The sequence below is a fragment of the Lithobates pipiens genome, unplaced genomic scaffold (assembly GCF_037356315.1).
Source record: "Lithobates pipiens isolate NorthernLeopardFrog02 unplaced genomic scaffold, aLitPip1_a1.2 Scaffold_16, whole genome shotgun sequence".
In the NCBI taxonomy this organism is placed as follows: Eukaryota; Metazoa; Chordata; class Amphibia; order Anura; family Ranidae; genus Lithobates; species Lithobates pipiens.
In genome coordinates, this window is record NW_027507748.1 from 122,620,187 (window position 1) to 122,647,310 (window position 27,124).

The window sequence follows — 27,124 nt, forward strand, 5'->3', positions numbered from 1 at the left end:
TTAATTGGTGCAAAAGCTTCTTCAACAAAGTATTAAGCACAGGCTGTAAATACTTATGGAATATTTTTTTTCTTTTTAATAAATTTGCAAAGATCACAAACTTTTTTCGTGTTGTCATTATGGGGTATTGTTTGTAGAACTTTGAGGAAAATAATTAATTTAACCCTTTCCCGCCAACTGTACGCACATATGCGGCCTCGGTTTTAGGGGGGTATACTGGGGTGATGCCTGCAGCTCCATGCATCATCCCAGTACCGTTTTTTTAGAGCGGGCAGTCAGCTCTTCAGAGATAACAACTGATGCAGCTAAAAGCCACTCGGCTATTATCCCGGAGGAGAGGGAGGGGACGTCCCCCCTCCCACCACCTTCCGCCACTCTTCCCGGGCCATCTCCCTGAAATGAGTTTTACAGGTTGGGATGTCTGTGTATATTCTTATAGTAAAAGGTTTTTTTCTTTTTAAATAACACACATCATACGTACCTCCACTGTGCAGCTCGTTTTGCACAGAGTGGCCCCGAAACTGGTCTTCTGGGGTCCCTCAGCGGCTGTCTCAGCTCCTCCCTGCAAGAATGAACCACCTTCATGCAAACTCTCTCACATGGTGGTTAGTTCTTGCGGGCGCGCCCCCCTGGCACACCGCGGCATTGGATGTGATTGACAGCAGCGCTCGCCAATGGCTGTGCTGCTTTCAATCCATCCACTCTAGCCAATCAATGTCCAGGCTGAGCGGTGAAGAGGAGATCACAACAGGTGAACGGGCTCGGGTAAGTAAAACAGGGAGGGGGAGCGGTATTGTCGGATGTTTTTTCACCTTAATGCATAGGATGCATTAAGGTGAAAAAACACGAACCTTTACAACCCCATTTAATGTTATATGCTGGTTGCAGTAGTTCCTCTGCTTCCAGTTACATTGATTACTGGATAGTTTCCCAGGAAGGGAATCCCCACATATCTGTGATGAGCAGTAAGTGTTCTCCTCTGGGTTAGTTCCAGTTATGTGATGATAGAGTCTTTGATTAGAGGCTAATAACACTATATAGTGATAGTAATGTGTGCATCGCTGCTCTTTATGAAGTATTGGAACTTTCCTCCTGTTATCGGAGCCTCTCACAATACAAAGGTGGGCAGACATTCCTCATCACGTGGGCGTGGCCGCAGTAAAGATGGCGGGCAGAGCAGTCGGCACAGAAACCTTCACAGACCTTTCTTCGTCTCATTTCAAAACCTCCCTACGATTATGGAAGGCAACGTTACGAAGCGGCAAACCTCTGAGGACACGGCAAATAACTGTGATATGACTCTTGCGGGTAGCCCCGCAGCCTCACAAACACGGCATGCGTCACATCTGACTGGCACAGCACAAAAGGAGCAGACATAACAAGCTGGTAAATGCCACCTCCAAGATGGCCGCTCGTCTCATCGGACATGCGCAAGGCCACAAAAGCCAAACACAAACAAAACATGGCTCCTCCCAGCCAGGCCGGGGAAATGTTGCGCACACATAGTGACGCGGCTCCTCTCTACACTCCCCTATTGTCTATACCGGTGCTGTGCGCGCCTCCCTCCCACTGCGCATGCTCTCCGTATGTCACGTACCTAGACACACCCCCTTTCTGTGTTTAGCGCTTTTTGCCTAGTGCGCATGCGTAAACTACGTCACGAGGCTACAATGTCTGCCCAGGATCCTTAGCGATTGTCCTGTGCGGGTTCACTCCGAAACTTAGTGCGCCTGCGCAAAGTGTTTTACGTCAACACATCTGCCTTGTTTCCAGGGCTCTGTCGCGAAATCAGGAGCAATTGAACAGATTGCGCAGGCTCGAACCCCGTGACGTCGCCCGTCTAGCACTTGTCTCCTCCCCTCCTGTGTAGCGGCTGTGTGCCTTCTTCAGCTACTTTGAATTACGCATGCGCACAGGGTTGTCTCCCGCGCAGTCACTTTGCGCCAAGTGCGCGGCCGCTGCTGGGGGAGGGGAGACGCACGTAAGCAGCCGCGGAAGGAGGGAAAGCCCGGGACGTTCCGGTGGCCTGTCACCGCCTCCTGGAGCCCGTGACCCCCTTTCCCCTGGAATAAGTAGGCCCGACATGGCCGGAGCTCCTGTGTTTCCTGCAGAGCGGAGGAAGAACCGGCGGCTCGTCGGCTAGGCCTTCCCTAGGCCTCGCCACATCCCCGGAGTGGAGATCTTCTCCCCCCTCACCTCTCTACACCGCTTCCAACCGACGTGTTCCTGTCAGCTGTGGAGAGCCTGAGGCCGCAGGCCTGCCTGTTTCCCGTTACTTGTCCGCCCGATATCTTCACCCCGACATTCCTGGCCTCCCATATACACCAAGCCGCCATGGAGACCAAGACCATCGTCTACGACCTGGACACGTCTGGGGGCCTCATGGAGGTGAGCGGCCGGATCTGTCAGATGTCACTCACCGTGCACGAGCGTCACAGCCGGGCCTCCGGGGCGAGGGAGGGCCCGATCACCGTGCACACTCTGTATACAGACCACCCCCATCACCGTGCACCCTCCGTACACAGACCACCCCAATCGCTGTGCACCCTCCGTACACAGACCACCCCGATCGCTGTGCACCCTCCGTACACAGACCACCCCGATCGCTGTGCACCCTCCGTACACAGACCACCCCGATCGCTGTGCACCCTCCGTACACAGACCACCCCGATCGCTGTGCACCATCCGTACGCAGACCACCCCGATCGCTGTGCACCCTCCGTACGCAGACCACCCCGATCGCTGTGCACCCTCCGTACGCAGACCACCCCGATCGCTGTGCACCCTCCGTACGCAGACCACCCCGATCGCTGTGCACCCTCCGTACGCAGACCACCCCGATCGCCTTGCACGCCTCCGCACGCAGACCACCCCGATCGCCTTGCACGCCTCCGCACGCAGACCACCCCGATCGCCTTGCACGCCTCCGCACGCAGACCGCCCCGATCGCCTTGCACGCCTCCGTACGCAGACCGCCCCCATCGCTGTGCACCCTCCGTACGCAGACCGCCCCGATCGCTGTGCACCCTCCGTACGCAGACCGCCCCGATCGCTGTGCACCCTCCGTACGCAGACCGCCCCGATCGCTGTGCACCCTCCGTACGCAGACCGCCCCGATCGCTGTGCACCCTCCGTACGCAGACCGCCCCGATCGCCTTGCACGCCTCCGTACGCAGACCGCCCCGATCGCCTTGCACGCCTCCGTACGCAGACCGCCCCGATCGCCTTGCACGCCTCCGTACGCAGACCGCCCCGATCGCCTTGCACGCCTCCGTACGCAGACCGCCCCGATCGCCTTGCACGCCTCCGTACGCAGACCGCCCCGATCGCCTTGCACGCCTCCGTACGCAGACCGCCCCGATCGCCTTGCACGCCTCCGTACGCAGACCGCCCCGATCGCCTTGCACGCCTCCGTACGCAGACCCCCCCCCCCCCCCAAAAAAAAATCACTGCACACCATATACAGCCTGACCGCCACCCCCTGGAGGGGGAAGTTTACTGGTCTATCACACCATGTACAGCCTACAGGAGGGAGGTGGTGTATACTCTACTACTCCACTGTGTACTGTCTTCAAGAGGGGGGATATGTACCAAACAATCCCCCCCCCCCTATACACAGCATCCAGAAAGGGGGGCACACTGCATACTCACCCTATTCACAGCCTTCAGTAGGAAGTACAGTTTTCAGAAGGGAGGTGGCTACTGGACTATTATACTATGTAAAGCCTTTGGAAAGGGGATGTTTATCAAACAATGCCCCTTTACAAAGCCTTTAGGAAAAGTGGTGTATACCACACCATGATCCAATTTACAGCTTTTAGGAAGGATGGTATATACCACGCCATCACCCCATTTACAACCTTCAGGAGGAGGAGTTGTATACCACATTACCCCATGTACAACCTTCAAGAGGGGGTAAGGTATATACCACACCAACACCTCATTTACAGCCTTCAGCAGGGAGGTATACACCACACCGTCACTCTACAGGCATCAGGGAGGAGGGAGATAACACAGCAACACCCCACATACAGCCTTCAGGAGGGAGGTATATACCATACCATCACTTCATGTGCAGCCTTCAGGAAGGGTATATACTGGAACCCCACATTGACAAATCTATATCACACGGTTTACAGGCACATCTGCTAGTTTTAGATAAGTCTGTCCATAATCCCTTGCTTGGGTATAAGGATTAATATTACATACCTAAGACTTATTTTTTATTTTTTTTACACCCTCCGCTACACAACGTTTGTAGTCAAAAATCTTTTAACGTCGATATTGAAAAGGAAATGCAGTGTAAACGGCTCCCTTGCATTGCTGGTCGGTGTAGGTGGGAAGGAGATCAATCACTGTTACTCATTGCATGAGAAACCCCAAGCAATCTCAGGAGGAGCCCTAGCTCAGAAAAGCTGTCCTAGACACAGGAGTTGAATATCTGCTCTGGCCTATGCTGCTGGAGTAAGCGACGGCCTTCAGATGTGACGTACAGCACACATCCCTGGGAAAATATTCAAAAGGAAATTCGTTGTTGGATTTTACTTTTATTTTGTCCAATGCTGTTTTGCCCAAAGCGAATTTGCACTAAGTTTTTTTATTTTTTTTATTTTTTTTTTCCCCTCCCAACTCATTCATAGCCGTAAACTCCAATAAAACCACACTTGGGGAATACTCGTGGAGAATGTTGACATGTTAAAGTTCAAATTGCTGTCTGCTGCCAGCTATATTTGTATTATTATGGATTTAAGTTCAAATTGATAACTGACTTTTTTTATTGCCAGCTGTATTCGTTTACAGGATTTAAAAAAACATCAACAGTTTGCATTATAAAGGGAGACCATTGTTACAGTACAATTGGAGAGGTTTAGGGGGACACTGCTCTTGAGATATTATAATCGAAAAGGGGAGGGGCGGGTGACACACAAGGTAATAGCTGTGGGATGAGCTGATGGAGAAAGCGCAGTTGCTTATGTGGAGGCTGGGGGATAGGCTTCCCTGAAGATATGAGTTTTCAAGGATTGCCTAGAGGCGGATAGAGTTGGAGACAGCCTGAGAGATTTGGAGTATGGAGTTCCAGAGCATGGGAGGAGGTGACAAGGAAACTGGAGAGCAGGAGGCTCTTGGAAATAGAGAGGGCAGTGATTGAGATGAGGCATCTACAACTTGACATGCCGCCTTGTTAAAGTACATATAAACCCTTGTTGGCTAAAGCATTGTGGTTTATAAACCTTTTTAAAAATATTTTTTACTTTGTCTTTGTTGCATATCAACATTGCTGATCTCCTGCAACCACTTCCTGTATACATGCAAGTTATCCAGCAACTGCTGCACATAATTTCTGAGGTCGTTTTTTTTTTCCTGACGGTGACAATAGAACATGTCTGCACAATGAACATTGGCACAGCTGTTTGTAATCTCCACCAGGAGCTTATGCAGCAGGCTAACAACATATGAGAGCAGTTGGGAGTCGGGGACAGAATGTTCTCTACACAGGAAGCTCCAGCACAAAGATCTTTATGGCAGGATCACCTTTCATTTTAATGAAAGCTTCAGTTTAAAAAAAATATGGCTTCTCAGTTTTTAGTTGTTGGGTTTATATACTTAAATCTTAGGCCTTATTTCATTGAGAGCTGAAGGTTCCTCACAATTTACATTGTAGTTTTTAACCCCTTCCCTCTTAGCTAGGTTAATAGTGGGAGCCACCCTGCTTCACTGACTCGTATGTGTAGTCCTCGTCTCCTTTTTAAGTTTGTCCACTCTCCAGAGTTGTAGATGAGAAGTATATTTGCCTGAGATCTGAGCTGACTCAATAGTGCTTTTGCTTCTATATGTATGTATATCTGCTTTTACTGTGTCTCCAGGGCATCAATAGCCAGCTTGCTTTTGTATGGTTGGTTGTTACTTTTCATGACTCTAAGCAGCCAGCATTGTGTAGACTCTTATTTCTGTCTGTACTCATCCAGTAGCAACAGGCCCCTCTGCTCAGCCCTGACACATGCTTACACATTGCCAATCCTTTACATGTCAACCATGTTTGCACTGATGCTAGATGGAATTAGAAAGTCGATGCAAATCCTAGTGGCAAGATTGCTAATGTGTACAAAACATTTTTGAGACATTTTTGTTAAGTGATACTTGTTTCTGGTCTTTTAGCAGTGCCAAGTGTTGCTAGATTACACTGGTTCCTGCATTGTGCATACATTTATTTACCTGTTGTAGGGTGGCAGTTATCATTGGTGACTAGGCACATTTTTATTGGCCAGGATTATAAAATGGTAGTTGCTGGCAACCCTTGGGCTGGATTCACACCTATGCACTAAAAACTGCATTGGTGTGAATCCAGCCTTAAACTTATGCAGTCACATTCTCCCTGGTTCCTTTAAAACCATGTGTGTTCATTGCGTACTTAGCAGGGTTTCTTAATTTACTCTTCCCTTTTTGTAAGAGTATGGCTGACATTCTTATCTTAAATTTGTTCTCCCTTTTTTTATTTTTAACTAGCAAATTCAAGCTCTTTTGGCACCCCCAAAAAGTGAAGATGGAGAGAAGAAAAGCAGGAGGCCAGAAAAAGAACCCAGGAGAAGCGGAAGAGCCACAAACCACGACAGCTGTGATAGTTGCAAGGAAGGAGGTGACCTCCTTTGCTGTGATCACTGCCCTGCAGCCTTCCACCTCCAGTGCTGGTAAGAGGCATAGGGTGGCTTATCCCCTTGTTTTTTGTTTTCTTTGTCATGTTTATATCTGTTTAGCTGATGCTGCTACATGATTGGATTGCTTGCATTTATATTTTATTTTTTTATTTTTTAACGGTATGTTTAGTGGCTGTTGATCCTTTTTAGTAACTATACTTTGGATGCATTCGATCAAGTTACTGATTGCTTGGGTGGTTGAACATTCCTGTCTGATCAATGCCAGTGTTGTCTGAAATGATCTGCTGTTGAAAGATGGCCTGAGAATGCAGAGCCATTGTGCCTTTTTTTTTTTTTTTTTCTTTTTTTTAATAGAAGCAGTTCCACTTCTGGTATTTGCAGCTTAGTTTGTTTTTGGGAAATTGGTGGCTTATTAGTTTTGTCTGTATAGATGTTGAAAATAAAGCTTGTAAATCTAATTTTCCCCTTCATTTTAACTCGGCTTGAAAATTGGCATGAAAGAATAATTTTTGTAATGTATTCCTTTAAAATATGGCATTTCTTTCGTCTGCTGTCTGAGGGCTTTTCTCTTTTTTTTTTTTTTTTCCCTATTTGACTCTTTGTTTTCTATACCATATATTTGCAGTCAGCAGATTTGACATCCACTGCCACTAGGTGTCCCCTATGCTTCTATGTCTTGCTCAAAAACGCCTTTCTCCTATATAAACCTTGGTCTGTGCTCACAAAAATACAGACCTTGTTTTATTCTTTAAAGCCAGTCACGTTAGGTTTAGAGTAGAAACTGTAGCATTTCACACGTGTGCTTATCAGCAACAACATAAGTGTCTGCTCAGAAACTGCTCAAACTACAGATCTAGTTACCTTGGGAGAAAATATAATTAGATTTGAATAATTCTCATTGTAAAATGAGTTCAGGAGCACTGGGAAGGTTGCCAACTTTGTTATTCAAGGACAACCTATATATTTGGATATTCTTGCATTTAGGAAATCTTCAGGCCCATTCTGGTAACACAAAGAATTGTAAGGGCCCATTGACAATCTTTAAATGGTGTATTTGTAAGCATGCATTTTATATAAATTAAGATGTAGGGTTTTATTTATTTTTTGCACACATTTGTTTATGTACTTTTCCAAGGGCATATCGGTTCCAGCTTTTTGTGTACAGCTGTTTGCCATAATGTAGTAGGGTTAATTTTTTTTTCTACAGGAGTAGAAACTATTCACCTAAATTTTAATGTTTACTGAGGTTAGTAAACAAAGTAAATCTGTGCTTACTCATGTAAAATGGTGGTAAAGTGGATTTGTTTTACCTACAGGTAAGCCTATAATAAGGCTTACCTGTAGATACTGTAAATATCTCCTAAACATACATCCTTTAGATATTTACTTGTGTAGCTGCCGGTGACATGCACTCTGAAGCAATGGCATACCCGTGCCATTCCTTTAGAGCCCTCGGCCATAAACGGTGGGCACGTGCGAGTGACGTCATCGCAGCTCAGCCATTTAAGCAGCCGCAGCCTACAAACCCGGAAGGAGGACCAGGTGAAGGCTTGGTTTTAAGGCAAGTTTCACAATCATAATGTGCTAGTATGTGATGCATATTAGCACATCATAATATTGCCTTGTAGGGTAGGGGAACTTTTTTTGTGCCACAAAAAAAGTCAGTTTTTGTGTTTTTTTTTTTTTTTTATTATTTAATTAAAAGTCAGCAGCTGACTTTAATAAACACATTCGCCTGTCCCACAGTCCAGCGAAGGTGGCTGCCTGAGCCCTCGCCTCTCCATGGTGCCGGCATTGGCAAGTGTGGTCACCCGGCTGTAACAGCTTGCAGGTTCACAGCCGAGTGTGAATCTCGCAGCGTCTCCCTATTGTTTGGGCAAATTTCTGAGACCTGTGACGTGTCCCAAAAGATTGCACGAAGGGAGTGGGTGAGGGCGGCAGAAGTGGGAGCAGGGGGGAGGCGTGCTTAAAGCGGAACTTTGCCTTTTTGGGTGGAGCTGCGCTTTAATTTTCAAGTTTACTACCACTTTAAAAAAAAAAAGGTTAATGTAAATGTTTGAGGTGAACACAGATTCTCCTTATTTACCAAGCTACAGGAACTTTCACTTTGCTAATTGAACACCCTCTATTTCTTAACCCTATTTATACATTTTGTACTTGTTTTACCACCTAATCATTGTTCATAGTTTTTAATTGTACCCGTCCTTAAGCCTAGTACACACTAGAAGTGGGCTTTTTTTATTTTTTTTGTCTTTCGTTCAATCCAGCAGGGCTGAATGGGGGGGGGGGGGGGGGTTAACTGACGGTTCCGGAGGAGCCGCTGTACTAACTCTCCAATGTTGGTACAGTGATCTCCCCTGCTTTTCTATTGTGTTCTGACAGGGACACTGATCGGAAGCAGTTTGGCAGACCTTTTTTGGTTGTGCCCCATCGACAGAAGCCAGCAGCATGGCTGGCTTCTGTGTGACCGGCTTCAGTCCACATGGGCAGAATGTCAGCTCTTTCTGTTGAACCGGCCGATGCTCTGTAGTGTCTAAACTGGTGATGTAGTGAAAGGTGCCAGTGTATCCCTACTGGCACCTTCATGCCTTTGTAATGGGGCCCCCTTCCCTAAACCACCTTGCCATTGCTCCTTTCATTTCTCTCGCCTCCACAGCCGACAATAAATTCCCAAATGCAGCCTGGTGTTGGAAGCTAAAGGAAGTTGGCAAGTCAGTGCCTCTTTTATGTAACCGTGCTTGAGCCTAGGGATAGGCAGTTAGTTCCAAGTGCTTTCCACAGCAGATAAACCCCCAATAACTGCAAGATCACAACTATTTTCTTTGTCCTCTGTTCACACTACAATTCTGATGTGATGTGTGTTGCAAAAAATGCAGACACATGCAGTGGTTGGTACCTCATGCCACCCTGCTGCTCTTGACTAAAGTGATGCAGTGTGTGATTCAGCCCCCTACTGGACCTCACTCAGACGCCTGCATGGTATAATCCTGTATTTTACCTTGTAAGCTGTTGTCAACAAGCCCTTCAAAATGGTGTATCTCTCTTTTAACCGAAAAATAAAATCTGTTCTACTGCTCCCAGCCTAGGTCACATGGTTTCTGAAAACAAATTCTGCCGTTTGGTAGCAAGTGCACACTAGTGTTTATTTTTTTCTCCTGGGTCTTCCATCATGCTGCAATTCTCTGTGGCGCTCATTCCAATCGATGTAACTTTTTTTTTTTTTTTGCATTATTGGCCCCATAGATTTTAAAGCGCTAGTAAGCTTTTATTTTATACATTTGTACCTAAAGCTTATAAGGCTTGCCTGTAGGCACCATGAATACCTTGCAGTGTTTTAGAAAATATTCACATCAGCTGCAGCCAATGACACATACATAGTAGTGCTGTATTCTGGCACACTGGGTGTGGTGTGAATGAACAGAGTGCCGTGCCGCAATCCTGACTCTTGTGGGAGTGCGGTCATCACAGCCTAGCCATTAAAACTGCTGTAGAGTGCAAGCCCAAAAGGACTGGGTGAAAGCGGAAGCGATTGGAGTTGCATTTTGACTGGTAAGTCTGCCATAATTTGCTAGTATGCAGTGCATTCCCTGCAGGGGCCCCTTTTAAAAACAAAAGCGTTTACTACCACTTTAATGGGAACACATTGAAAAAACACATGTACATGCCGTTTTGGTGTTTTTGGCAGGGTTTTGTGCTTACCCAGTCTTGTCTAACAAAAAGTACATGAAGCGTGGAAAAAATGTGCTACAAAAAATGCTCTTTAAAATGCTTGATTAAATATGTAGCCGCAGTAGCGTGAACCTAGGCTAAACAATGAGCTAAAACAAAAATGGCCCCTTGTACATGAATCCAAACTATTTGTGTGTTTTTAATATGAACACTCATTGATAAGGTTTATACTACTTTGAAATCTGTACATGTATATCTGAAGAGCCCAAAGCTAAAATTACTAGTTCCCTGGTTTTGTTACTACCCAAATCACTGCGTCAGACCCTTGTCTGCATATTCCAACATTTCTAATCTGCAAAGTGCAGCCTCCACATTTCTCCTAGTATAGGTTGTGTTAAGCTTCTTTGAAGTATATTTTCAGCAATGGCTGCCTTATTTCAGATGAGCCTGGATTTTGTCTATGGAGTGGTGCAGGTTTTAGGAGTATAGGGAGGTGACAGACAGGAAACCATTTGTACAGTTTACATAACATGCCATTGGTATGGTAGAAAGTACAATTTGCAGGCTGTAATTTAGGAAACTGCTGCGTCTTCGGTTTTCCTGTTCTGCAGACAGATGCAATTGGTATTGTTCGTGTTATGCATTGCATAAAACAGTATTCCCCCCCCCCCCCTTTTTTCCAAGGCTTTTTTTTATGTCTTGAGATGATCAGAGAATGTTTTTAATATGTTTAAAGGATAAGTTCACTTTTAAAAGAAAAAAATTCACTTTTTACCTACCAAAATTTTTTTTTTATTATATTGCACTGGCGATCAGCAGATCACTGATGCCATGCAGGTCTCCTGCACATCTGTCAAAGTATCTTGTGTACCCATACGGGCAAGCGGATACAATCGGGCAGGAAGAATCAATGAACTACCACAGCACTTATTGAGAACTACAAGCTGACAGCTGAAAAGGATGTCTGGGCTTAGTTCATTACACACAGTTGTGTGAATGGGTGAAGCAGCCATGTGGGCAGAGCCCCGCAAGGCCACCCTGATTTCAAAGTGACAGCTAGTATGGGGAACTTCTCCCCATACTATTTTCACAGGGAGTGCTTGGATTGGGCAGCGGCTGCAGCATTGGGAACATGTTAAATATTCCACCCTAATAACGGATGGAACATGTAACATTTCCACAGGTGAACTTGGCCTTTAATGTTCTTGCTCCCTACTCTCAAAATTATGTTAGAAGTCTGGAATGGGTTGTGGGAAGAATTTGGACGGCACACCATTACGAAATTGGCATGGCGACCTGAGGCCTGGGGTTTGTCAAGTCCTGCTTTAATGTGTGCCTAGACATAGCTATGTTTGTGTGGTGTTTTTTTTTTATTTTATTTTTTTGATAGTGGGGAAGGATTAGAGCCCCTGTGAGGTTTTACTTCTGTTCTGTGGACAATGTTTTACCAGACAGGATGTGAGTAAGCGTCTGCAACAGGGAAGCTTGCATTGAAAGTGGGCAGGGGTTCTAGCCAAAGATTACACATTTTCTAGGTCTAGCTTTCCCCCACACACAAGTTTTTTACTTCTGTCTGTTTTGCTGTGGTAGATTTTTCTTTGTTTCTTGCCTGGTGAAAAAGTTGTTCCTGTGACAGTGAGTGAGGGAAGTCCCAGACAGCAGTAAAAATTGACAAGGAATTCTAATCCTTCCCCTTTACAACAAAGGGTTTGGTTATGGATGCACTTACATTTTATACAATTATTGGGCCCAGTACTGCAAGGGTCAAATACTTGTTTTTAAAAATGCTTGTTTCAAGAGCAGGTGTATCTAACTCTCATCAAATGTAGCCCCTCCTTTTTAAAGTAGGTGCAGGACCCCCCCACCAAACTGCATCGAACGATGGGTTGCATTAAAAATTGAAAAAAAGAAAAAAGATTTATACAGATAAATACAGTGCAGGGTTTTAGGGGTTTGCTATGCACAGTGTGCAGGAATTGGCCTTTACAGGCCATTCACATGTCCCTTCCACCCCGCCCCCTTGGGTGCGAGGGCCGCATGAAATGGCCTGGGCCTTGTGTTTGACACATGTAATGGAAGAGGCTCTATTACCCTATTCCTATGAAAGCGTGACTTATTGGAGAGAGTTGCATATTGGTGCAATTAATGAAGCTGAATTCTTTCAGTAATATAGCGGAGAAACCGTTTTGTGGCCATTTCGGCATAGTCTTAAAGGTCTTCAAGCTCTCTTCTCAAACTGAAGAGCACATTGTTGCTTAAACAGCACTAGACATTCGAGGGATTTCAAGACTGTCCTAATGACACTTTTCCCCGTAATAACTCCCTTGGCCTAATTCAGGCAAGCATTTGCACCAGCGCCTCTAACAATACCAACACATGCGGCAAATTCAGGTAGTTCTTATTACGAGCACTTTAAGAACCTGTTGCTTTTTGGCAGCAGAAAAACAAAGAATTACAGCCTACTTTCAGATGGAAAATTGGGATTTGTTGAGCCCTGACATAACCGCCTGGGCACCCGCCATCCCATGCTGCATTGCTCTCTTCCATTCCATGGCCCCTCTCTTCTTCTCCATAGAGTGGAGCTCAGTCCAGTGTCTTGGAACCTCCTCCATCCCTCTCCATGTAGAGTCCAGTTGGAGCCCTTTGGTGCATACTTCCCTGAACTCCCCACCCAGCCCTATGAGAGCCAGCTCCCTGGAGGACACGGCATGATCTTCTCCTATCACACAGCAATTTCTCACCCACCCAAACCCAGAGAGCCCATTGCATGGAGGATGCCTCCTGCTCTGATCACCCTGTCCAGAATACTCCTGCTAGAGAGTGGCCAGGCAGCCATGGATGAGTGTTTGGAGGGCGGCTGGTAACATCGTTGTATGCCGGAGTTCATCAATGCCACCTTTTTAAAATGACTGTGGTGGCCACCAATACATGCGGCTCCCTGCTGGAGTAGTACTATGTGCAGACCGGAGTCACCAAGTCCTGCCACCTGTGTGACGGCAGACAGCCCCACCTCCAGCACTGCTTCAACTTCCTTAATGACTAAAGCAACCAAGTGGACACGACATGGTGGCAGCCAGACCATGCTGGCCATCAACTTCACCCTGCGCATCCGTGACTGCCCCCCCTCCTACCTGTACACAGGGTGTCCTATCTCCATCATACCACAACCCCATAACACACCACATCCCACCTCCTGTCCTGCTGCCTCCTAACCTCTCTTTTTTATTTATTTTTATTTTTTGCTACCTCCCTAAATTCAAAACAAATTTGTCAAGCCCACTTTAGGTAAATTCCAGCCGTTTTCAACAGTGCACATGCTCTTTAGTACACAAGCCATGGCAGCATTTTAGCCCAACACATTCACCCAGGTGCTGATCTGATCATAACCCAATAACCTACAACTCCCAGGATAATTGTACTCTGGTCCAGACATCCCACACCATTGACACTATTGGTTTAAAAAAAAAAAAAAAAAACCCTTGTCTAGCATCTGCCCATTTTATGTTGACTACTTTCGAAATTCAGGACATTTAATCTGCATTTACTGCTCAGCTTGTGTATATGCTTGCCTTTGTACAATACTAGGAGAGGTGCCCAGACCCCAGAAATCTTAAACCCTGAATTTATTTTGGGTTTAAGAATTATTTTTCTTTCCAGGGTTGGTCAGCACCCAAATACCATCTAAACATTTAACTTGCTGTTTCATTTGTTTCTGATGTTAATGAATTCTGCTGGTCGCCTCATTTTGTTATTTGATCCAGTTGGAAATGAAGGTAAGAAAAATGTAAAGCTTTGCTTAAATGTCGACCTTTAGCAACTATTCACCAGCTGCTGCCTGGCTGGGTATGTTTAATGCGTTCCCCTGGTTACTAGGGAAACCGTTTACCCTTATCTCTAATCTGCACCAGGCCTAGCACTGTCAGCCGAAATTACCCAGCAGTATCATGGGTGACTTAGTGTTCATAAAATCAAGGTGAAAAGGGGGTTTTATATATATTTATATATTTTTTTTTTACGCAACCTGGAAAAAGCCCGACTGTTCAGTAGTACCTTTTCTCTTATAGTTCCATTTGTTACATGTATTTGTAGCTTATCTGTTATTTCAGCTGTGGTAAGAGATGTGGTGAACCCTGTCACAATATACCCAAGGGAGGTCACTTTACTTCACTAGAACCTGTTTGTATTCTGCTACCTGCTGGTGGCTAATGTTTACAAGCAGCAAAGAGTATTGGTAAAAAAAAATAGAATCTTGGGTTATATGCTCTCTAGGGGAGCACCTCATCAGTGCATGAAGGATGGCAGCAACTCTGTACTGGTTCCAATTTTGGTCTGCTGAGCACATCTGGGCAGCCATGGAGGCATTATGTAATATTTTGACTGTTAAAAAATATATATTTTTTTTTTATTTACCCATTATACTTGGGTGGATGCAGGATCTGTCCCCCGGCGCTTCTGTACTGAGAACCGAGCCATCGAACACTGCCGATGGCTTGGTTCTCTCAGCTCCCCAAGCAGAGAGCTGCTTCCTGTCAGTCAGCGACTCTCCTCTCTGCTCCCCTTCCCCGCTAATTGGAGCTGTGGAGGGGCCGGGAGCGGACGTCTTGGTCTCTCAGCAGCTTGCTGAGACTGACATCAGGCCAGGCACCTGGCAGATCCAGACTTTAAGACGCGGTGCCTGGACTGATTCCAGTGACTTCAACAGTGAACAGACTTCATGCTCTCTGCTGAAACCGAGTCACAGGAGTGCAAAACAAATCCGAGTAACACAAAAGCTGAAATGGTGCATGTGGGTCAGGGAAAGTTAGGCTCCTTTCACATATATGTGAATTGGCTGTGTTTTGAACAGTGTCCAATTTGCATAATATGTGAACTGGCAGCCTTTTTAAAGCAGTTGGTTCACACATGCAGAGCAGCCACAGTGTGGTTTTAGAGTCCTGTGCGACTTCAGGTCAAAATTTGCACCTGAACTGGTGAACAGAACCACACTGGACTTCAGCACTAAAACAGTGTCTGTATATATTTGAACCCAGCCTTAAACTGCTAACATCCAACCAGGTTTAAGCTCTGGTTGTCACTTGTGTGTCCATAGACTTTAAATTTGTATTCCAACAAACCCAGTCTTTATCCAGACACTAACAAACATACGTGTTTGTAACCTACAAATACTTGTGGTACTGCTGGTATCCCAGGAGAAAAGTAGACTATTGCCTGAAATGTTCCAACCCATCTGCTGCCTTTGCCTCCAGGCATTGCACCTTGTCCCCATGTTGATGAGGACAAGGATCTCTTCCTGACAACCCTGGCTGTTGGTTGTCAGGGTCTGTGGGCAGGGGGGGCTTATTGTAATCTAAGCCCCCTTTAACAGGGGCCTCCCACCCTATGTGAATAAGTATGGGGTACATTGAACCCCTACCCATTCATCAAAAAAAAAAGTTTTAAAAATAAAATGCAGTACACAGGTTTTTAAATTAATTTATTCAGACAGCTCTGGTGTCTCTTCCGACTTCTCTCTGGCTCTTCTGCCTCTGCCGGTACTTCTCACCGACTCCAGGTCTCCTCCGCTGATGTCTTTTAGCCCTCTCTGGTTCTTCTCCCTCTATCTGCTGTCTTCTCGCTCCCTTGCTGGGTCTTCGCCACTGTCTTCTTCCGATGTTGACTCTGCTCTCTCCCGCTCTAATGCTGAGTGCGCGGTGTGCCACTACTTATATTGGCATGGGGCAGGGTCACTGAGTTGTGGCATCCAAAGGCCCCGCCCCTATGACTTCACCGTGACATCATAAGGGGAGTGGCCTCCAGATGCCGTAACTTAGTGACCCCGCCGCATGCCAATATAATTAGTGGTGTACCCAGCATTAGAGTGGGAGAGAGCGTCGAGGGAGGGAGAAGACCTGGTAAAAGAGCGAGAAGACAGCAAGAGAAGAACCGGAGAGGGCTAAAAGACATCAGTGGAGAAGGATCGTCAGGCAGTCGCACTGTAGTTCTAAATCGGCCTTCTTATCAGCACAATCGGCCGATGCCGATTAAACGGCAAATATCAGTCGACCTCTAGCAGAGACTACTTTGAAGTTGCACAGATATGAATTGTACTCATTGGAGATCGTGGGGTATGACTTGTCATGCGACTTTGCAGTCCCAAGTCGCAGGATAAGCTGCATAAGTGTGAAAGGGGCCTATAGAACTTGGTATCTTAACACCTAAGGTAGATTGTGGTGGGTTCTTTTTGTGTTTTTTGTTTAACATCTCCTGTATATGGCAAAACCTTTTTTTATGATTTCCAAAAAAATGAATAATGCAAAAGAAACTGTGAAAATGTAGGCTTCCCTTGTTAGTGTAGAAGTAAACCTCTTACACTGGTGGTCAGTGTGAGATCAGTTCACCATTGCTCAAGGAATCAGTTCTGAACTCTGGAGGAGCCCTGATTAATGAAGCCCCATTCTGGAATAAAATCCTAGCGGGTTCCTTGGCAACATGTCCTATTCAACTGTTTTCAGTGCTGATTAAACATTTTAGGAAAACAAGAAGGTGTAATAAAAATAAACTTGTGCAATGTTTGGGTAATAGCGTCTCTTGAAGAAAACGCCTACTAATAGAAATTATATACAGTAAAAATAGTCATTCAAAGTTGAGTTGCTTCATTTGCGCCTCCTATATGCCTCAAGGCTGCTTAACGCCAGACTGCAGTGTGGGAAAGCGCATTCTGTGCATCTTTACTGCACTGCCCTTGCAATCTGCATTTGGGTGCCATTTTTTGTTGGCACCACAAATTGCAACACAGTTATGGGTACAGTACCATGCAGTTTGGTGTGGTGCATTTTTAAAAGTAGTAGTGTGCGTGTGAACTGGCCCTCGGCCTCTCAATACACACATGCAATTGTAAGCACCAGCTTTGCTCTGCACTCCATTTCAATTACACAGCTCTATCACCTTGCTCAGAAAACTACCAACAAAGAGGAAGAGGAGGTGCCTGGAGTATGACGTTCCCCCAACAATGGGGGTTTGAGACAATGCTGACACACCTAAACTCCTTTAGACCACAGCCATCTGCAGGAAATCTTTCACCTTTTAAGTTCAGATTTCTGGTGTTTAGCTGCTGTCAGATACGAACGTCGCTGTGGGTGTAGCCTAAGGGAGGGTTATAACCACTGCCGGGAGGGGGGGGTTTCCCTCCCCTCCCCACCCCACCCCCCCATCTTTGTTCCATTGGGTAGATTTTCAATCGTTTCCTGAAAGTTTCTCAATGGGAGGGAATCTCTGGTGGTCACCTGTGTCACTAAAACTAGTGTTTCCATTGTCCCTTTCTATGTGTTCTAGGGACTGTCTAAAATTTAGATTTTTCTTTTTAAGTGTGGGGTTTTTTGTTTTTTTTTCCCTTACATGTCACTTTTGACATTTTACAAGTGAGTCTCCTGAAACGGAGACTGTATGTGTAAATCTAAAAAAAATAAAAATGTTGTTGTACTTTTACGTAGCCTGTAAGATCTATTATTTATTAACAAACAATTCCTATAAGGCCAGTATACAAACGGCACTATTTGGAGTACAGAAATGCATTAGAATGCAGCAGGGTGGGGATACATTACATCAAAAAGTTCTTAAGAAACAAATACACATTATGTGTATAATAAACCGATACATTATGGACAAGAGTGTGTGTGTGTGTCTATCTATCCGGGGGGGGGGGGGGGGGGGGGGGGGGGTGGGGGGTGAGAGTAGATGAGAAGGAAACCATAAAGTAGGATTGACAAGTAGAGCTTGCAGTCAACACGAGTTCAACATGATCTTCTTAATTCTTCTGTGCATCTATCCAGACTGACCAAATTTTATCAAAATTCTTCAGCCAATTTTCTTCCCTCCATGGGTCAATTTGTAGAGGGGAAGGACCCTGCTAATAGTTGCCTGCCAAGTGGAGAGAGTAAGGGGAGGCAGGATGTCCCACTTTGCATAAAGTACTGCCTAAAAAAGAAATGGTTTAACATATCCTCCCATCAACATTCCCTAATAGCAACACCAGAGGATTAAGTCCTATTTTAAGGTCATGCTTCATTGAGAATCTCAGCCAATGACTCCCAGTAGGGCTAAAGGGAGACGGGTCCACACCATTTGAAGAACGGTACCTGTGGAGGCACCGCTCAGAGTACACAATGGACTAAAAGTCAGGTAGATGCTGGCCAGTCTTTTTGGGGTGTAATAAACCAGATAGAGGAATTTTAATCTGGATAAATCGGTCCTTGACAGAGATCATACATATACATAACCTATTTTTAACACCGTCCTCAGTAAGGTTAGGTAATTTTTCTACTTGGGTTGAGTCCCACTGCATAGGGGAAGGATAGATGTAGGTAAAAGGAAGGTGGTTTTCCTATTGCTCTAGTCTAGGTTTTTAAATGTGTTGGGGTTAGGAGTTGGATGTATCTGGTTACCTTGGGACATTCTTCTGATTTGTCATAAATAAATCACTTAGGCCATGAAATAAATATATATATATTTTTTTTTTTTGAGATTATCTTTGTGTGTGTGTGTGTGTGTACTTGTCCTAACGATTCAAGCTTTTATATGTTCATGAACCTTCTGTGACCTATTTTCTAGAAGGGAAGATTTCCACTTTCAATATTCTTATTTACACACAAATCAAACCCATTAACATGTATTTAAAATTTTGTACAAAAGTTTTCACTAAGACGTGTGTAGAGTTGAGTACTGGTGAAGTACCTGTTCCCTAGTTACCGTATATACTCGAGTATAGGCCGACCCGAGTATAAGCCGAGGCCCCCAATTTACCCCCAAAAAACTGGGAAACCTATTGACTCGTGTATAAGCCGAGGGTGAGATATGCCTGTCCATCCCTGTGTGTGTCCGTCCATCCCTCTGTGTCCATCCATCCCTGTGTGTGTGTCCATCCATCCATCCCTGTGTGTGTGTCCATCCATCCATCCCTGTGTGTGTGTCCATCCATCCATCCCTGTGTGTGTGTCCATCCATCCATCCATCCCTGTGTGTGCGTCCGTCCATCCATCCATCCATCCATCCCTGTGTGTGTGTGTGTGTGTGTGTCCATCCATCCATCCATCCCTGTGTGTGTGTGTCCATCCATCCATCCATCCCTGTGTGTGTGTCCATCCATCCATGTGTGTGTGTGTGTGTGTGTGTGTCCGTGCAGCCTTGTGTGTCCAGCCTACCTGTGTCCGTCCGGTCCCGTCCCGAGCCTCCGTGTCGTCCCGTCCCGAGCCTCCGTGTCGTCCCGTCCCGAGCCTCCGTGTCGTCCCGTCCCGAGCCTCCGTGTCGTCCCATGCCAGGATCGCCGCTCTTCGTCGGCGCCCTGGCGGCCATTCCCCTGTTCAAAAGCCGCGCCTCCGCCTGTGATAGGCGGAACACTCAATTTCCCAGCAGTCAGTGTTCCGCCTATCACGGACATCGGCTCATCCGAGGATGAGCCGATGTCCGTGATAGGCGGAACACTGACTGCTGGGAAATTGAGTGTTCCGCCTATCAGAGGCGGAGGCGGAGGCGCGGCTTTTGAAAGGTAGAATGGCCGCTGTCTGCTCGACACGCTGTTCGGGCAGTCAGACAGCGGTGACTCGAGTATAAGCCGAGGGGGGCACTTTCAGCCTCAAAAAAGAGGCTGAAAATCTCGGCTTATACTCGAGTATATACGGTATACGTTCCATATGTAGTGTTCAGACGTTTCCTTGTTTATGAACCACGGGGAATGGACTCTGCAGACTGACGTGTTGAGCATGTTACTTTGGATATGATGCTGGCGTAATACAGTTTACTCACTCTCCATAGTTATATGGAACTTGATACTTCCTGTCCTTAGGGGCACCCTTATTAATCACAAGTACGAAAGTTCTTTATAGTGGTTAGCATGTAAAAGATGTAGTATTTGTGGTGTAAGAAATTTAATGCATTCATAACTAAGCAACCTGCTGTTTGTAAAAAAAAAAAAAAAAAAAAAAAAAATAAATTTGTATTTGTGCGTTTTTTATTTAATTTTTTTTATTTTTTCCTGAGTGGATTTGATTTAAATCACTAGTAAAAAGGCTTGATTTAAATCATCATAATTTTTAAAGAGCAACTGTCATCTCTGTCCCGCAGCAGCTCTTCTGACCCGCTGTTGACTCACCGACAGTTCCATTCACTTTAATGGGATGGCTGGTGAAGCAGTAGTGACACAACAAGGTGAGGGACGTGGCGACAGCAGGTGAGTGGATGCTCGCTAACGGGCACTGCCATGATGGATTTAAAATGGCAGGTGATCTTTTAAATGTAAGGCTTTGTTCTTGCTGGTAGTTAGGAAAGGTAATTGAATTTTGTTTGCAAATATTAAAGATTCTATTTAGAATAATCTGCCAGGTTAGTAAAACGGTGATATAGGGACCAATTTTTAGGTTAATAGTTTAATCGCACATAGAACTGCTCAAATTCTTTTATTTAATTAACATGCACTGGCAATGTTTTATCTCAGCTTGCAGAGCTTGGATTTATTGAATGAGTTTACCAAAAATTTCATGCTGGGGAAAACTAAATTATCTAACAATTTTGGGTGCCACATTCTGCCACCTGTACAAGTCAGTCAGTGGCTGTGCTTCAGTAAATGCTGATGGCTTCTACATTGCTGCTTGACTACACATGTATAATGCTTTTCCCCATGTGCAAAAGTGTTGCGTTCCAGAAGAAGTGTTGTACATACAATGCAGATGTAGGATCCAATGTATTGCCAGCTGTACATGGCACATGCAGCTTCCCAGGATCCAGCAAGTACCAGGGATTTTACACCTCCACAGATTAGAGCTGCTAAGTATCCATGTGTATGAGGCCTTAAAGCAGAACTACAACATTTGAAGTGACTTTTCACATTCTTTTATTAATAATAATAATAATAAAAAAAAAAAAAGTTTTCAGGGTGGAACTCGGCTTTAATGTGGTGTGTGGTGTTTTTTTTTTTTTTTTGTGGCTTCTAAAATTCTATTTAATCTCTACCTACAATAAATGAGGTACCAGATTTGTAAATTATGCCATTCCTTTAAAGCTGAAAATCTAGGCAAATATAAAATATCAAAATTCAGCACTGCAATTTTTGTGTGTATAGAGAGATAGAGGTGTGTGTGTGTGTGTGTGTGTGTGTGTGTGTGTGTGTGTGTGTGTTTTCTTCCTTGCTGTTTTTCTAGTAAAGTTGCAAACCACACTGAACAAAAGCTTAGTTAAGTTCCAGATATACTGTAAAGTAATTAGCTAAATCTGCCTACCAAGTAGAAAAATCCTTCTTTGCCATTTCTCCGGTTGGGACGGAGTTCATGCCTGTCTGAATGCTCACGTTTCATCATTTGCAAGCTGAGGATTTGTCTGATGTGAGAACTGTCTGTTGTCCACACCAACCAAAACCAACTCCACTTTATTTTTTTATTTTTTTTCAGTCAATGCAGCTTGAAAAGTGAAAATCTATTTTACTTTGGGCCACAAACCTTTACAGACAAGTTTCATTTAGGCCCTATTTGCAGCTGAGCGTTTTGTAGCTTGAAGCCTGAAGCTACAAAACACTGGAGGGGGAAAAAAATCCATTATTCTCTATGGAGATGGTTTACATCTCCACTCCAAAACGCCTGAAGCTCAAACAAGTTCTGGAACTTTTATTTTTTGGGCAGATTTGGGCATTTTTTTTTTTTTCAGCTTTTTTACATTGGTGACCCTTTTCCCTGAACAAAATCGCTGCATAATCACGAGATTTTCTGCCTGAAAACGCTATGCTCAGGTGTGAATGGGTCCTTACAATATAATGAGCCACAATTTGTGCTACCAGTGATGTCTACAGCTAAGACCCCTTTCACATGGAGGTACTTTTCAGGTGCTTCTGCACTAAAAATAACACCTGAAAACTGCTTCCCATTTATTTCAATTGATGCTTTCGCTCTGGCAGGGCGGTGCAAAAATTCCTGCAAGCAGCATCTTTAGAGCGCTTCAAAAAGTGCCTCAAATGCCCCTGTCAATTGAAATGAATGGGAAGCGCTTCCAAATGGCGCTTTTATAACGTGACCTAAAAAAAAAAGAAAAGCCAGACGTTTTGTTGACCGTTTTTGATCCCCTCTGTGAAATGGGTCTAAAATGTTAATCTTCATGCCATATTTGTAAGATCACAAGATTTAAGCAGTGTGTGTGCGTGTGCGCTCCTACCTATTGCTTCCTGAAACTGTTAATAGCCGAGCTGTCATGCTAATCGATTATTTTTTTTTTTTAAATCCGTGTTTAACCACGTAAGGACCGGGCCTCTTTTTCAGACTCTGTTTACAAGTTAAAAACTCAAGTGTTTTTTTTTTTTTTGGCTAGAAAATTACTTGGAACCGCCAAACATTATACTTTTTTTTTTTTTTTTTTTCTAACACCCTAGAGAATAAAATGGTGGTCATTGCAATAGTTTTTGTCACACCGTATTTGCGCAGCGGTCTTACAAGCACACTTTTTTTTTGAATAAACAAAATAAACATTCCTTGTAATATAAAAAAAAGCATGACGGGTCCTCTTAAATATGATATGGGGTCAAAAAGACCTCAGATCTCCTCATATTTGGACTTAAACGCAATAAAAAAAAAAAAAAAATTCATTAGAAAAAATTACATTTAAAATCTTTTTTTTTTTTTTTTTTTTTAAGACTTATGGCCTGACTTGTCTCCATACCCAGCCACGGATAGGACCCGATCACCACCGCCGCTGCCGACGGCTCCGGTAAGCGGCGGGGGGGGGCCTCTCCTGCTGCCGATTAACGGTGATCTCACGGCGAATCCTCCACAGAGACCATCATTATCGTTTACCAAACCGCTGTCTGAAGAGATGGATACCTCGGTTGTGGCAGCAGCTGCTGCCGTTACCGAGATATCCCTCTTCAAAAAAGGGACGTATATCTTCGTGCTGCGGTCGGTAAGTGGTTAATGGGATGGAATTTTAAGATTTGCATTTCTATGCTGATGGGTTAACTGCTCCTTAACTAGACTAATCAATTATGTTAAAGTAATCCTGTATGACAAAGCAACAGGTTGACTAATTGCAAACCTCCGCATGCATACTGTATACTCTTTCCACTTAACTGTAAATTAAGTGACCTTCCTGCTGCTTTAAATATTGGGATCAGTATGACCAACCTCCTGCCATATAGCAGCGCTGGTTTTTATTAATTGGCTCATTGCTGTCACATGGGGTTTGGAGAGAGTCCTTGGGCTCCATGCAAACTGAGACAAAAACAGAATGGTGCACAAGAGGGTACAGAAACGCATGGATAACACAAGTAAGTCTATAAAGTCCAGGAAGTATACGTATACAGCCTTAGTGCCGGCTCCCTTGAGAGCGAAGCGGTCTCTGGAAGAACAATGGGAGAAAATCAAGGTGCGCCAAAATATAAGTGGAGCAGGAGATGCAACAAATGTTATATTTAATTTAAAATTGGCCAAATGGCTACTCACTAATATAAAGATCAATAGGCATATAACAGTATAATACTGTAGTCACTCAGCCGGTCCCCGGTGGATGGTGGTATGTAGATGCTAAGACGAGAGGAAAGGAACAACCAGCTGGGCTGTTGTCTTGGAACCAGCATGGAACACACTCGGTGTCGCATCAGAAGTGACGTTGGAACATGGAGATAACGTTTCAAAGCATTAAATGGCTCCCCCAAGCCTAGTGTGCATAGAGCCCAAGATCCATTGGAGTTTACACAGGACTTCTTGCTAAAGGAAGGCAAGTGATACAAGGAGAGAGACTGTAAAGTGGAGCTGTTGCTTTATTTACGCTGCATATGCAAAGCACAGGTTCATTTTAGTACTTTGCAAATCACTGATCTGGTGCAAACCTTTGGGTCAGAAGTTCTGGCTTCTCTATACTTGTTTCAGATCGGTAATTTAAAATACTGTAAATGACAAAAATACATTCTTAAAGTGAATCTGTCTATTTCCTTTTGTGCACTTCCCTACTGCCCCTTTCTGCCAAATGAGCCCTCTGAGATCAGGCTCAATGCTCTGAGAATGGAGCCTGGACTAACACTAGTTATTTGGCTTCCAATCATTCCAAAAGAGAAACTGTTCTACTTGGTTTATCGCATCCGATCTGCTCTTCTATGAAATGTTCAGGTCTATTTTATACAATATTTGTGAGAACAGTAGCAAAAAAACACAAACGCTCTGGACTGAGACTACAGCGTTTCATGGGTTTGTTTTAGAAAGTGTTGTGTTTTTTTTATTTAATTTTTTTATATTACCTCCCTGGAAGATGTGGTATGTTAAACAGGCCAAAACCTGTTAGAAACTCTGTATACAATAGCTACTTAGTTCCTGCTGCTGTAAGATTGCTGACTTGGAACTTGCTGTGGTATGCAGACCTTGTTCTCTCCCTCTTAAGCAGACATATCTTGGGTCCTAGCCCTATATGCTTTCTTATCCTGTTTTGCATTACTTGATCATTTTGTACATTTCCAGGTTTGGTTACAGATTTTTCTTGTTTAATCATGCAGGCAAGCATTTTTACCACAAGGTGATTAAACAGAGTTCTGTGGGAGACAGGAAGACATTTGCACCCGGGTCCTCTCCTTTTTCCTGTACAGGACAGTCTTGGCAGGACTTTACACCCTTGGGGTCCATGCACAGTGGCTTGAAAATCACTGCTTCTATAGGAATTGTGTGTTTTGCCTGTAGAAGCAGCTTAATGTTATCCTATGTCCATGAACATTAGGATGTTTAGAGGCATATTTTGAGCCCAGCGTTTAAAAGCAAGAAAAGAAACCCTTCTGGGGTGCAGGTTTTTATTTTATTTTATTTTTTTTTATTTTTTTTTGAGCTTTCTGTCAAACACTGAATTCTATACAAAAACGCTCTACATGAGTGTTTTTCTGCCAAGGGAACTAGCGTTTCTTTAACCACTTCCTGCCCAGGCCAATTCTGACATTTCTCTCCTACATGTAAAATTCCTAATTTTTTTGCTAGAAAATTACATAGAACCCCCAAAAATTATATATGTTTTTTTAGCAAAGACCCTAGAGAATACAATGGCGGTCATTGCAACTTTTTATCTCGCACGGTATTTGCGCAGCAATTTTTCGAACGCGTTTTTTTCAGAAAAAAAAACAGTTTCATGCTAAAAAAAAAACAAATCAGTAAAGTTAGCCCAATTTTTTTGCATAATGTGAAAGAGGAGGATACGCCGAGTAAATAGATACCCAACATGTCACGCTTCAAAATTGCACGCGCTCGTGGAATGGCGCCAAACTTTGGTATTTAAAAATCCCCATAGGCGACGCTTTAAAATTTTTTACTGGTTACATGTTTTGGGTTACAGAGGAGGTCTAGGGCTAGAATTATTGCTCTCGCTCCAACGTTCGCGGCGATACCTCACATGTGTGGTTTGAACACCGTTTTCATATGTGGGCGGGACTTACGTATGCGTTCGCTTCTGTGTGCGAGCTCACGGGGACAGGGGCGCTTAAAAAATTTTTTTTTTCTTTTTTATTGTTAATTTTATTTTTATTTTTTTAGTTTTACACTTAAAAAAAAAAAAAAAAAATTGATGACTTTTATTCCTATTACAAGGAATGTAAACATCCCTTGTAATAGGAATATGGCACGATCGGACCTATTTACAGTGAAATATGGGGTCAATAAGACCCCATATCTCACCTCTAGGCTGGGCAGAATAAAAACAAAAAAAAAAAAAAAACGATCCTGGCTTCCTAGCCAGATTGGCGCCGTTAATTTGAATAACGAGGCCGGGCGTGACGTCATAACATCGCGCCCGGCCTCCGAACGATCATAGAGACTCCGGGGACAATCTAGTCCACCGGAAATCTCTATGATCACATCCTGGGGCCGGCGGATCCTGTGACCGACTCACCGATGGAAACGGTGAGTCGGTAGAAGCACCGGTGGGAGGGGGGGGGGCGTCCCCTCCCGCCGCCCGTAAGAACGATCAAGCGGCGGAACAGCCGCTATGATCGTTCTTATGGTGTAGGGAATCGCCGGCTGAAAACGGCAATATCTAAATGATGTCTGTGGACTCAGGCATCATTTAGATATAACCACCGAAACCCCAGGCCGTCAATAGACGTACGGCGGTTTTGAAGTGGTTAAGCCCAGTGTGCATGGAGCATTAGTAGTTAATAGAAGCTTATAAATGTATGGTTTCTGAATATTCCAAGTAGGAGCAACGAATTGATGTGTTTATAAGGTGCTTGGGGGGAGTGGGCCGTTGGTAAATATTTTTACTAAAGAATACACAGTATGAGGTTGTCAAACCTTTTGTAAATTTTTGGACAGGAAAGGATTAGATCCTATGTGATGTTTTCATTGTTGCCAGGTGTTTAATCAAGATATAACACTCACTCAGGCTGGGTTCACACCACAGCGATGCGAGAACGCCGCGAATCCGCGGCGTTTTCCTGCATCGCATGACTCCCGCCGGCAGTTCACACTGCCCTATGCGAACGGCTGGGAGTGTCAATGAAATGTTAATGACACCCCCAGATCCGTCCGCATATCGCAGTGCGATCTGCAGACTCGCACAGGAATCGGATCGCATGGTGTGAACACCCATGCGATCCAATTCTGCTGCGGACCAAAAAAAGGTCCCGTGCGAGTTTGCTGCGGGAGCGATGCGAATTCAGCCATACTATCTGTATGGCTGAACTCGCATCGCTACGGAGATCGGATGTGATTTGCACTGCAGTGCGGTGCGAATCGCATCCGGATCTCCCCCCGCAGCAGTGTGAACCCAGCCTAAAGGACATAATGAAGATCTTTAGATCCTGACCTTTGAGTTATAGGGACACCTGC

The 27,124-nt window shown here is 44.6% G+C and overlaps 1 protein-coding gene across 2 annotated transcripts in view; it reads left to right on the plus strand.

The window, feature by feature from the left end:
* The first annotated feature begins 1,718 nt into the window (after positions 1-1,718).
* PHF12 (PHD finger protein 12) overlaps positions 1,719-27,124 on the plus strand; it is a 109,305-nt gene continuing 83,899 nt past the window's right edge. The window contains exons 1-2 of one of the 2 annotated variants that reach the window (XR_013274400.1): positions 1,719-2,388; positions 6,505-6,686. Coding sequence is in view for 1 of the 2 variants with exons in the window: in XM_077480393.1 (XP_077336519.1) it covers positions 2,335-2,388; positions 6,505-6,686 (236 nt within the window). In the remaining variant the exon portion in view is untranslated. The remainder of the gene's footprint in view (positions 2,389-6,504; positions 6,687-27,124) is intronic. The other variant, XM_077480393.1, reaches the window with a different exon arrangement.